The sequence below is a fragment of the Stegastes partitus genome, unplaced genomic scaffold (genome assembly GCF_000690725.1).
Source record: "Stegastes partitus isolate 25-593 unplaced genomic scaffold, Stegastes_partitus-1.0.2 Scaffold724, whole genome shotgun sequence".
Classification (NCBI taxonomy): Eukaryota; Metazoa; Chordata; class Actinopteri; family Pomacentridae; genus Stegastes; species Stegastes partitus.
In genome coordinates, this window is record NW_007578455.1 from 79,166 (window position 1) to 91,373 (window position 12,208).

At 44.4% G+C, this 12,208-nt stretch overlaps 1 protein-coding gene across 1 annotated transcript in view; it reads left to right on the forward strand.

Moving 5' to 3' along the window:
• The first annotated feature begins 2,551 nt into the window (after positions 1 to 2,551).
• The window catches only part of adarb2 (adenosine deaminase RNA specific B2 (inactive)), a 244,419-nt gene continuing 234,762 nt past the window's right edge, over positions 2,552 to 12,208 (forward strand). Inside the window, exon 1 of the mRNA XM_008291184.1 lies at positions 2,552 to 2,654. Within this exon, the coding sequence (XP_008289406.1) occupies positions 2,552 to 2,654 (103 nt within the window). The remainder of the gene's footprint in view (positions 2,655 to 12,208) is intronic.

Genomic DNA, 12,208 nt, shown 5'->3' on the forward strand with positions numbered 1-12,208 from the left:
TAGTCTGGACTAAATCCACTCGTCATTTAGTCAATTAGGCAACAGAAGAGAAACATTTGTTCCTCCAGGTTCCTAAATGTGAGCATTTACTGGTATTGGCTGCTTTATATAATAGTAAACTGAATGTTTTGCGTTTTGGTTGAACAAAACGAGCCGTCTCGAGATGTAACCTGGAGCCCTGAGGAAATTTATCTTTTTTTTTTTTTCCAGAAAAAAAAACAGTTTAATGATTAATAGAGAAAATAATCCCATTAGATTAAATGTCGTTACTGTCATCATGCTGTAGCTGTTACCCACATGATCCTTTGTGACTGATATTTACCATCTTCAAACCCGACAGTAAACCCCCAAATTTCTTATTGTTATATATATTTTTTATTTTTTTTTGTCTAACTTCCTTCATGCAGTGATGCCTTTCTGTTAACTTAAACTAAACTTTCCAGGAATTCCAACATGTGGAACTTCTTTGACTAATAATCTGTTGGTGTCGTGTGTTTTTCTGAGCAACACAAATGGAGCAGCGTCGTGTTTGAAGAGCAGGAGGTCAGAAGACGAAGGTCACAGGTTCGTCCGCGGACGTCTGATTGTTTGAGGCCTGAACCAACAACCTGCATGTAAGAGAACAGAACACGAGTCACACGGAGGTACAGATAACCCAGCACAGCTAGTTAGTGCAACTTTAGCATCCATCTGTCAACTACTGACCTTGTGTGTGTGTGTGTGTGTGTGTGTGTGTCTACATGCACTTGCCTCCAACCTGTACCTCTGCCCCACCCCGCCTGTTTGCTGTTATCTATGTATGCTCCAGCCCCCCTGCCAGCACACCTTCATTACTGCCCCAGATAGTGGCATTGGCAACTTGTCACTTATATTGATTTCTCTTAAACTGCAATTTACATGGATATTTGTGGGCGTCCTGAGGGCAGGCTGCAGCCTGGCCGACCAGCACCCTCACTCTCCTCTCCCCTCCTCTCCTCTCCCTGCCTCCCTCTGGCCCTCAGGCTGGGAGGAAATGTTTCCACCCAACAACAGAGCCTCAAAGTGACTTTTCAATCTGACATCAGCAAACGTGTCGTGCTGGTTTTCCAGCAAATGCATTATTTTTATTTATTTTTATCATGAAAACTGAAGCGACTGAAGGTAAAGGGGACGTTTTTAGGGAAAGCAGCAGCGTTTAAAGGCAGCAGCGGGCCGCTTTTTAGTTTTGATTTTATGATTTTATTTAAAAAAATGCAAAAACACAACAGCATCTTGTCGTCTTCTTAATTAGGCCTCCGCATTTATTCAGCTGCTGGACGCGTCCGGCAGCACCGTAGCACCTCCTCTCCAACGCGCACCTGACCTTCTGCCGCCGAGGCCGGGGGAATAAAACAATAACCCGCAGCCAGGAGGAAGCACAAATGCTTTCTGAAAGCCTCGACGGCGCGCTTTCGCGCAAAAGTGCCAAAATGACAAAGTCTTCAAACTTTGTGGCCACAACACGTCGCTGAAGGTCACCTGCAACGTTTCAAACAGGAGTTCTGGAGTAGGTTTTTGTAGAAAACGGAACAGAATTAGTCAGAAACAGGATATCAAGGATGCTTTTGAGAGGCCGGTTAATTGAACATTTTGCATCTTAGAGTAATCTCTCTTTGTGGACGACTCAACGAGAGGGAATTTAGTTCAGATTAATCCTACAAGAAAACTGCAAATCCTAAACACAGCTGTACAAGGAGAGGAGAGGACTCTGTGGAGAGGTTTTTTTATTTCCCTCCTCTATAACCAGAAACCCATTTGGCTGTTTTTGCCTAAAGTTGCTGGTGAGTTCGCAGCCCTGGTATCATCCAATCTGCTGATGTGCCCTTGAGCAAGGATCCCTGGCCGGCCCTGACCTCTGACCCCCCATGTGGAGGTGCTGGGAAAGAACACATTTCCCCTGCAGCGGGAGGAAAAAGTGCAGGGAATGAGACAAAACGTTTCTTTTTTATTTTTTTGTAGTGAAGAAGGGGTGTGAGCTGGTGGGTGTCGCTGGTGATGTCACACCTCCCAGACAGCCAGGATTGGACCCTAATTAGAAAGCTCGGCAGCAAATAGATAGGCGTCCTGCATGATTGAATTCAAAGTGGCTGATGCCAAAATTTCTGCAGAGGCGCGGAAAGGAAAAAAAAAAAGAAAAAAAAAAAAAGCAAAGCTCGCCGGAGAGGAGCGCAGCAGCAGCAGACAGGGCGCCGGTATCAGAGCTGCTGAGAGCTGCCACGCTGCGCTGCAAACAGTCTGTCCGCGAGCTGGAGGCGAGCTGCTGGAGTTTCTGAGGTGATACAGGAACAGCAAGACGCGACCCCCTCTCTCCATCTCCCTCTCTCTCTCCCCCCTCTCTCCATCTCTCTCCACCTCTCTCTGGTTTGGAGGGATAAAAAATAAATATATATATATATAGTCCGAGTGTACGTCAAACCCGAGGACGCCGCGTTATCAGAGAGCAACGGAGGCTGACGCGAGACAAGTACAAAGGAGAGTGGAGCCGCCGAGTCCAAGTTTATTCCTGCGCTTCGCTCCAGAGGCTGCCGCGCTGATGGCATCCGTACTTGGAAACAGCAGCCGCGCGTCGGGCGCTCAGAGCGGCCAGGTCAAATGCAAGCTGAAGCGGAGGAGGAGGAGGCGATCGAAGAGAAAAGGTAAAAACAACACAAACAAACAAACCAAAAAAACTTTGCAGCACTTGTTTTTTTTTTTTCTTTTTCTTTTTTTTTTTTGCGGGGCTTCTCTGTATTTTTTTCCCTCCCAGTCTGGAAGCAGAGGTCGTGCGCACCTTGGCGGGGCATCGGAGCGCACGGCAGCCCGGCTCGACCCCGCGCCGCCGCCGCCGCCGCCGCTCCGTCCTCCTGCTCGCTGCGCTCCGGGTTCGGCTTGTGCATTTGGAAATGATGAGAGACAATGAACACATGTCGTCTCCTTGTTGGATAGAAACGAAAAAACAAAATGTATCAGCAGCAGCAGCGGCGGCGGCTTTAAATGACGCATCGTCTTTTCTCTGCAAAGTTTAGTTGCTGCTGCGTTTATTTCCTCACAAAGACTTGATTGTCTCCAACGTGTCCGGGGAGATGGGCGACATTCAACTATTAAAGCGCTTTTACAGAGGTTTTAACCTGCTTTTAATAAGAAGGAGGCTTTGTTTCACTATGCAGCGCCTCGTTTTTAAAGAAAAGGAGCCGTTTAACTTCCTCACTGATTTCCTCCATAATTTAAATAAGTCAGTTTTTATCATTGACTTTTATATTCCAACTCACAGCTGCACTGTCATAAAGCAGCAGCAGCAGCAGCAGCAGCCAGAGGAAGGATCCCTACATTTAAACGCAGCCTGCTAAACATCCTGAACACAGCAGTAATAAGTCTTTCTTCTTTCTGTTGTCTCCTGTAATATATTTTTACCTCATTAGAGGCTTGAACTCTGCTGCAACACTGAGCAGTGGAACAGCTCAAGTTGGAGACACACTCATGGGCCTCCAACAGGAAGAGAAAGGAGCACAGAAATACCACCGGTTATTCTACCCCGCAGAATAATATTTAATTTTATGTCACTATTTTTGTCTTTTTTTAAAAAAATTCTAACCTTTCATGCTGCTGTGAGGAGCCCCTAATGAAGAAGTGAGTGTATTAACAAAGTCAGACGTGCTGTAAGATCATCAATTAGATCTGTAATGAAAATAGAAACGCAGGCTGATTTTCAGTGACTGTAACATAATAACTGTGACTTTTTTCTGAGCGTCTCGCTGCAGCCGTGCTGTAATGGATGCTGACGGGCTTCATGGTAAACAAATCCCATGTGTGGCTTCTTTTTTTGTTTTTTGCCCCACATCATTCCTGCCAATGACCGTCACACCGCTCTGCACTATTTTATATACATTTACTGAAATAATAATAATGCAATCGGCAGCTTTTTGGCCGTTGAAACATTCCCGTCTTGTCTCTTTGAGATGTTGCATTTCCTCTGTTTTAAAACGGTCACAAGCGACTACACAGTGCCGTTCACTGTTTCAATTAATCTGTGATTGCTGAGCAATTTTAGTCCAACTTGTTTCATGTTGCACTTCACGCAGGAAAAATTGCAAAATGACATTTTGAAAAGATCGAAATAGAAGTTATATATCAGGGAAAGCTTTGATTCTTTAAAAAAAAAATAAGAAAGAAAGAAAGAAAAAGGAAGAAGCCTATCTGCTGCTACAGAAATCCTCCCTGATTATTTCCTCAGGTATTTTGGCTAATTATCAGTAAGTTACCCAAACTGACTCATCAAACGCTTATTTGCTCTGGCACAGGCCACAAACACTCCTAAAATTTATTCATTTTTTTCCTTCTTTCACGTGTTCCACCACCTCCATGGAAGGAGGGGAGAGCTCCATAAAACAGCATTTATCTTTATTTATTTGTGTGTATAACAGACGATAACATGACGGTTTGTGCTTGGAGACACTGACGTGCCACCCCATTGCATTGTGGAATATGGATGAACGCTCGGAGCGTGTTGACGAATCCGACTGCAATTGAATGCATAACGAGCTTTCATAAACACTTTGCACTTGTCATCAAACTACAAACAGACAACTGCACCTCATTTCCATAACCTCTTGATTTTTAATAGCCCAAGTAATTGAGACAAGGGAGACAATACATAAAATATAGTGCTGAGGCAAATGTATTTACATAATGGAAACGACAGAATTGGTTCCACAACATTAAGCATTGCATATGAGTATCACACAAACGTGCGCACATTAGCTGACAGGCCTTCGCAGCGTGTTGCCGAGCGGCTAATTTATCAGCGCTGCTGATTCATTCTGATAACACGGGACATTAGGGGCCAGTTCAGGGGCCGCCTGTAAATGAACTGTGTCTTTGGGAAGTGCTGATGGCCGCCGACTCGTCCACAGCTGCAGGAGGTGGACTCGCTGCAGCTCAAACAGGCAGCCAGATCTGTTTTTCACGTCTCATTGTTATACGTCGATGTATTTAAAAGCTTCCTAAGCTGTCCAAATAACTTGACCACAAATACGGCAAAGCCTGACCAGGAGCTTTTTATTTATTTGATTTTTAATCGTCATCGTCCTTCATCTCAAATGCCAACTGATCATCATCTTGAGATTTCCACACAATTATTTTTATAGATCTTAAGGCAAAAATAAAATCACAGAGGGATTATTCATGGCATTTGGGGCTTAATCCCTTAAAAAGGCTGCAGATTATTTGTAGATGGACTCACTAAAACCTGGGTGTGTATTCAAACGGTTGTAAGCAGATTTCTCCCCGCAACTTCTATTAATTTCTTTTCCACCAAACTGCTCTTATTTTTTTTTTTTGTTGCTCATTTTTAGATGGAGAAAACAAATAACCACAGAGTGAAGATTACATGTCAGAGATTTATTTGCTCACGTCTTTAAGGCCCCGTTTCTGCTCAGAATTCCTAGAAATCACACACTCGTATAGGATCCGTCAGCTGTGTGTTTTTAGCTGCTGTTTGCCAGCTGCTGCCTCCTCGTATTGTTCAGGTTACAATGCTCCTGTCAGCCCGGTGTTGTGCGTTTGTTTGCCGTCCCTGAAGCGCAGTGTTTGACCAGTGTCATCCCTCAGTCATGGACGTTCTGTGGCTCTGCCTCTTAATTAATCACAGCCTTGTGATTTGAGGTTATGTCCCTAAAGGGATGTCGGTGCCACAAATAAAATCATGTACACGAACATCTGGGTGGATGTAGCACATGCCAGTTTTTTATTTTATTTATTTTTTTGTCTGCAGAGTCGTAGCTGTCAGTCATGAGCGTGACGCGACCTTAAACGGTGGCACATGTACAACGTATTCCTTGTCTTTTATCCACAATGTGCTTTTTTATGAACAAAAATAAGCACGGCAGAGATTTATAGGCCAACATTATTTTTTTACAGCCACACCGATCACCCTGTACTCTCAGTACAGTATATCAGTGCAGCATCAAGAGCGCCGAGGGGGAAATGTGAAAAACACAGAGTGTAACGTAATTTATGTAGCAATTAATGTTTACGCTCTCGCTCCTGGAGAGGTGGCGGCGGCGGCGGCGGAGGGGTCGAGTGCGGGCCGCCGGGGAGGTGATGAAAGTCGAGGCAGGACACAGGATGAGGCGCGGGGGCACCGAGGACGGAGGTCTGCTCACGTTCCACCGAGGCCAGAGGAGACATTAGCGGGGCCGAGGAGTCGATCACCATCGAGCTCCTCGCCCCCCACGCCCCGCTGCTCCCCGACCGCATGACATCTCGCCGAGCAGAGGAGGGAAGGAGCGAGCGGAAACTCCGGCTGTGCTGCTTCATCCGCTTCCCTCTTCGGGCGGAAGGCAGAGATAGAGGCGGCGTGGAGGGGAGGGCAGAGGTCAGGATGGAGGGCAGAGGCTGAGAACAGCCATCGGGATTTTAAGCAGCCCAGGCGTTTCCAGGCAGGTGTGTTTGCGGGAATTTAGTTTAACACGAAACTGTCGGAAACCTTCCATCGCCAACGTGTCGTGTGTTGTATTTAGGAGTGACTGAGATAGCTGTGGTTTGGTTTGAGATAACTACTATTACACTTTGTACACAATATGCATGAAACCTCTTTTCTTTTTGTTGTTTCTCAACCTCGAGTTTATCTTTGATTTCAGAAATGTGTTCTTATTTTCTTCCATTTTCCATTTATTGCATTACAAGAATTAGGAGGGTTTGCGACAAAACTTTCCAACAGGAACGTAGCCGGAGCTGCACAACAATCTGAATTCTTTCTGACTGATAATTAGCAGCTTTTCGTTGACTTCTGCTGAACTCAGACCTCTTGTAGCTCGCACATCGCTCCTGAAATCAGCTTTAAAACCTCATGTGGTTTTCTGTTTGTTCACTCTTCATGTTTACATCTTGCAGCTAAAAGCAAAGTCCCCGGTTAGATTCCAGCTGCATGGACACACGCTGAATGTCATGCACATTTTTCTCCTGTCATTTCCTGTCTGCTTCTCTACTATCATCTGTCAAATAAAGCCCCCCCCTCACAAAAAAATGGGAAATAAAATTGCAACTACTAGTTTTTTTTTTTTTTTTAAGCACAAGAAAAATAAATGCAAATATAGAACACAGCTCTGTTTAATACAGAGGACGCTGTGGTGTCTGTTGTAGGCTGAGTGATGGCACCAATAAAAAGCTAGATGTGAGTAATAAGAGAAAAAAAAAAATAGTCAGGAATATGCTCAATGCCAAATGTGACTGAAAAAAATGATCACACTCAAGTTATATGAGTAGAAACAGTCCAAATGTGTACAATCAGTCGTCAAGTGTGAGGAGGGTGTTGAGTGTCTGGCTCAGATTATTTTTAATCACATTTGTTTTCTGTGTTTGATGCATATTTAGTCGCCGTAAACACGTGCACATGCCCCTGCGATGGTACAGTACAGGCTCTGGCCTACATGCACAGTCCATTCATAAATAAACTCAGTGCCCAGCAGGACAAAGACAGCCAGAGGACTCCAGCAAACGCACATCTTGCTGCGTTTTGCAAATTGTCCGTGCCACCAATTGCCTAATGTAGGTTCATTCACAGCGGGGGTGGTGGTGGTGGGTGGGGGGTTGGTTGTGGTTGTTAGTAGTTACCGGTGCTGGTTTCCATGTTGGGACAGTCCAATGTCACGCAGACTGTGTGAGCGTCGAGGGAGAGGAAAAAGAAAAAAGATGCATTTCGCAGATGTAAAGCTGTAGTTTTAGCCCCGGAACACTTCTGTCACATTTGTTTGTGTTTGTGCTGATAACCGCATTAAGAGCGGCGACAGAAACACCGCTGGCATTTATGAGGTTAATGAAGGTCAGTGCCGACGGAAACGGCGCGGCGCTCCTCTGTGTGCGCACGCATGGCTTTGTGAATTTACAGGCACTTCCTGATTAAGGGTAGCGGCGGAGTAGTCGGCGGTTTAGGACACGGCGTCCTCTAACTGACTGAGCGTTTAGCCGAGGGAGAAAGGTTATTACTACTGACTGTGGTCTCTCGAGGACGGCTGATAAAATGACCAAGGAAAAGGAATAGCACAACTTTAGCACATTAGCATAATTAGTAATTATCTCGTAATAGTCCCTCTTGGCTTTTTTTTTTTTTTTGGAGCTCGGCAGTGAGAAATTGTACTTAAAGTTCAGGCACAGAAAACAAAATTTCATGCCAAAATGTCTCAATAGCGCGGAGAGCCGCCTCAGTCAGGTTGTGCAGAGAGTGAATCACAAGTATCAGGAGCACAGATGCAGATTTTAAAAAATTCAGAAGGTGACACTTAAGTTAATTAGTCTGTTGTTTGATGACTCCCACAGTTGGAAAGATAAGGGTATTACTCACGCTGCGAATAACTTGTTGCACTTGTTGCTATGACGACACAAACACAGAAGTTTAATTGAGTTAGTCATGTGTCACGCTCCATCTATCTGTCCACAACAGCTTTCAAAACAATGACTACTTCAGGGGAGACATTTGAGAACTGTTGCGCCGCACGCCGCTAATGTGTGTGTTGCCGCAATAGAAATTATGCTTCCGAGTGTATCAGATGATGCCTCCCTGTGTTAATTTGTTTGCACGCGAGTGTGTGTTAGCGCCGTCTGGATGTGTGTGTGTGTGTGTGTGTGTTTCCAGGATGTGTGTGTACAGTGGTGCTGGCGTTTGCAGGGAGCTGTCAGTCCTCATAAACAAAGATGTAGCGCGGCAAGTCAGCAGCATTATCGTTTCCTGTCAGCGTTTGTGCGTCTGCAGTCCACTAGACAACACAACGCCAGAGAGACGCTCGTGGTGGAGAGGAGGGAGCCGAGCCGCCTCGTAGCGACTGTCAAGCGGTTCGGCGGTGGCGTCGGACGCAAAGGAGCCAAATTGGTTGAGTGCTGTTGGAAACGCGGCCCTAATGCGACTTTGTCAGGCGCTCAGCGAAGGCGTCGCAGCAGTCTGAACCTTTGATGTTTTTGGAGCAACAAGCTTCCGATTTGTTTATCCAGTGTTTAGAATTTAAAGCTTCGAACCTTTTGGTTTGTACCTGGAATGGGGCTGCGTTTTAGAATTTTATTTGTGGAACAATATGGCAGCTGCTTTCTTTGATTGGTCCATTAACTGTTTGGTCTCTAAAATGTCAAAACCATGCCCATCAGAGCCCAAGATGATGCCTTTAAAGGTCTTGTTTTGCCTGTTTGGCGGTCTAGAAAACAAAAGGATTTACAGGATTGTAGGAAGAAGGAAAAAAAAAGGGAGAATCCTCACATTTTTCAACCTGGACTCTATTTATTTTCTGTCATAACGCCTTCTTGCGATCTCTCGTCACATGTCTGGGACTCTTTTCCTTTTCCAGTCTGCTGTGTTGTAATGTTTTATGTGTTGGTAGTTAATAAGAAAACAGAAGGAAATTGGCAATTATCCTGCCACCGTGTTGATTCATCCTGTGACCCCTTGTGTGGCTCCAAACCTCCAGCTTGAAACCTCTGATTTTCTGTTTGTTGCAGGTATGCAGATGCTTTTTTTTTTTGTTTTATTCCTGTACATAACGAAGTCAGAGGTTCTTCAATTAAAATAAATGAAAGTAGATTTTCAGTTAATTGAGATTTGAAATTGAAAAGTTGGAGATAAAGATGATGCTGATATGTAATAGTGTCTTATTGTTTAATTCTAGCATCTTTGTAGAGCAACATAAACTCCAATTTTTAATTTTTTTTAATTCGAAAACATGAAGGTGAAGTATAGTTGTCCTCGTAGGCAGCACACACGACCCACATTCTCCACCAGTAAGGTACCGCGGGGCAAACTGTTCTCTGATGGTCAAAGATCGGCTTGCTGCTACGTATTAAACTTGCTTTAATTAATTTTACTTATCAGGATGTTGAAAACTGAATCAGTAGAGAAGCAGAAGAAAACAGTCTTTTTAACTATGAGGAGGTTGTGTCTTCTCAGCCTCTGTTGAAACTACGTCCTTGATATCGTCCAAATGTCACATAAAACGTCCTTTCCATGCCTCAAACAAACACACAACGGTCCAGCGTTTATCTGCCGACTTCACTGGATGAGATTCAGCCACATTAAAAAAAAAACATCACTTTAAAATTGTATCACTCGTTCGCTGGCAGCTGATTTAATTTTTTTTTTTTTTTCCAAATTTCTCCCTAAAATTGTTTTAGCATGCTATTAAGAGCAGCTCTCACATCGAATGTGAAGTCCTGCCAATAGCGTGGAAGCACCCCACACATCACGGTGGCAAAACATTTCTCCAGTTTATGATCCTAATTAGCTCTAACTGTGCCATCATCCCTGAGTCATCATGCCTGGAGAGAGGCCAGATCATTTGACGGTCCGCAGTTTCACACTTTCTTCACCTCTCTCCTCTCTTTCTTTCTTTCTTTCTCTCTTTAATGTGGTCTTTTTTTTTTTTTCCATTCCTCTCTTTTTTCCTGCCTCTCCGCTCAGCAGCACACTGTTGTTATTGTCCTCGGTGTGGATGCTCAGCACGCTACCTGCTGCCGTGAAAAGGGACATATTTTATGAGCAGGAAAGATGCTAAAGAAGGAGTTTGGGCACCAAAAAAAAAAAAAAAAAAGCACTCTGCCGTTTCATGAACTCAGTCCGGAATAGTCAGACATGAGTGGGTTCGAAAATTAAAAACGACAAACAGGTGAACGGCCTTGTCAGCATCTGATCAGCTGGCCGAGCGCGCGCCGTCGACTTAAACCTCTGCACTTATGTCATGCTTGAGTCACACGACAGCACAACTGCCTGCTGCGCCGTGCTGACATAGCAAAGTTAACACTGATACCCCGCCTCATATGGAATAATGAAATTGGATGAAGCAGCTTAACCGCTCGCCGTCCCTTCTCTCGCCATCAGACTGGGTGCCTATTTGAGATAACGTTAATGAAGGGGACTTTAGCCAAGAATAGACACGTCTTATTGCTGGTGGGGGGGGAGGACGGGCGACGAGGAGGGGTGGGGCGCTAACAGCATTTATTTCCATTAATAAGATGGAGCGTTTTACAAGAGGGCCTCTCCTGAGGGCTCTCTCCGGAGGTCGGAGAGAATCCTACACCTTTAACAACCTCTGAACGGATTCGTCTTGGCGAGCGGGCACGTGGAGACAAACTGCAGCGGGTCTTTCTCGAAGAAACTAGTCTTAACCTTGACATTGCTCCACGCAACTTGAGCCGAGGTGGACACTCAATCACCGTAATCACTGCTGTCCATCTGTTGTAGGTCATTAATATGAATCTGAGCGGCTTGAGGAGACTAATGCGCTGCTTGGAGGACTAGCACGAGTTAGCTTCAAGTTGTTGAGCGTTAGATACGCTGGATTGTATTCTTGCACTAAACAGAACGGTGTCGCATTTGAAATCTAAATTCTTTCTATTCATTTAACCAAGTGCTTTCAGACATCTACAAACAAAAGTGGGCTTCTTATTGCTTGCTAGCAAATGTCAGTTTCATTGTGTTTAGCTAATTTAAGTAGCATTAGCTTAAAGAGTTGGTTCAAAATTGCTGTACCTGGTTTTATATCAATGTGTACAAACAGTGAAACACTTAATGCCTACATACACGATGTTGTGCTAAAATGCTGAGGCTAAAGCTAAAAGGTTCCAGGAAAAAGGTCCCATAGAAGACATGGAAACAGAGAAACTGTTGTTCTTGTATTGCAGTGGAGAACATGTCATTGTTGTTGGACTTGATCATCTCTATCGTATGTTTCAACTGTGAGGCTTTTTGTACAACAACGTGAATATTTAGCTAACTACGGCCATCTTGGTAACTAGTGCGGCTCATGCTGCTGACTTGTAAACTACTTATACTGGAAATATTGAGCAAAGTTTAGTCTCTAGTCAGTTTTTCAGTGCAAAACTAGAACTAATATTCAGCGTGCAACATTTATTAATGCAGAACCAAAAAAGGGGTGAGAAAAGTTGGTAGCACCAGTGGAGAAGTTCATCTGGAGCCCAGCGGAGTCCAATAATGAGCAGGACCAAGCTGCTAACTTGATTAAAAACTGTAATATCGTGGTCTCTGGGAGGAGTTCTGGCTGTAAACTGAGCTTTTTTTTAAACATGTAGCCCCACAAACTGAAGTTGTAACCTCAGCCTAGGATGTAGTAAACTGATTAGTCATATGAACTGTTTCTTCTTGAACTCATCATGGCTGTTTTTGAAAGGCTAAAACTAAAGACTTTTTATAAGCCGAGTGTCACTTCTGCATGTTTGG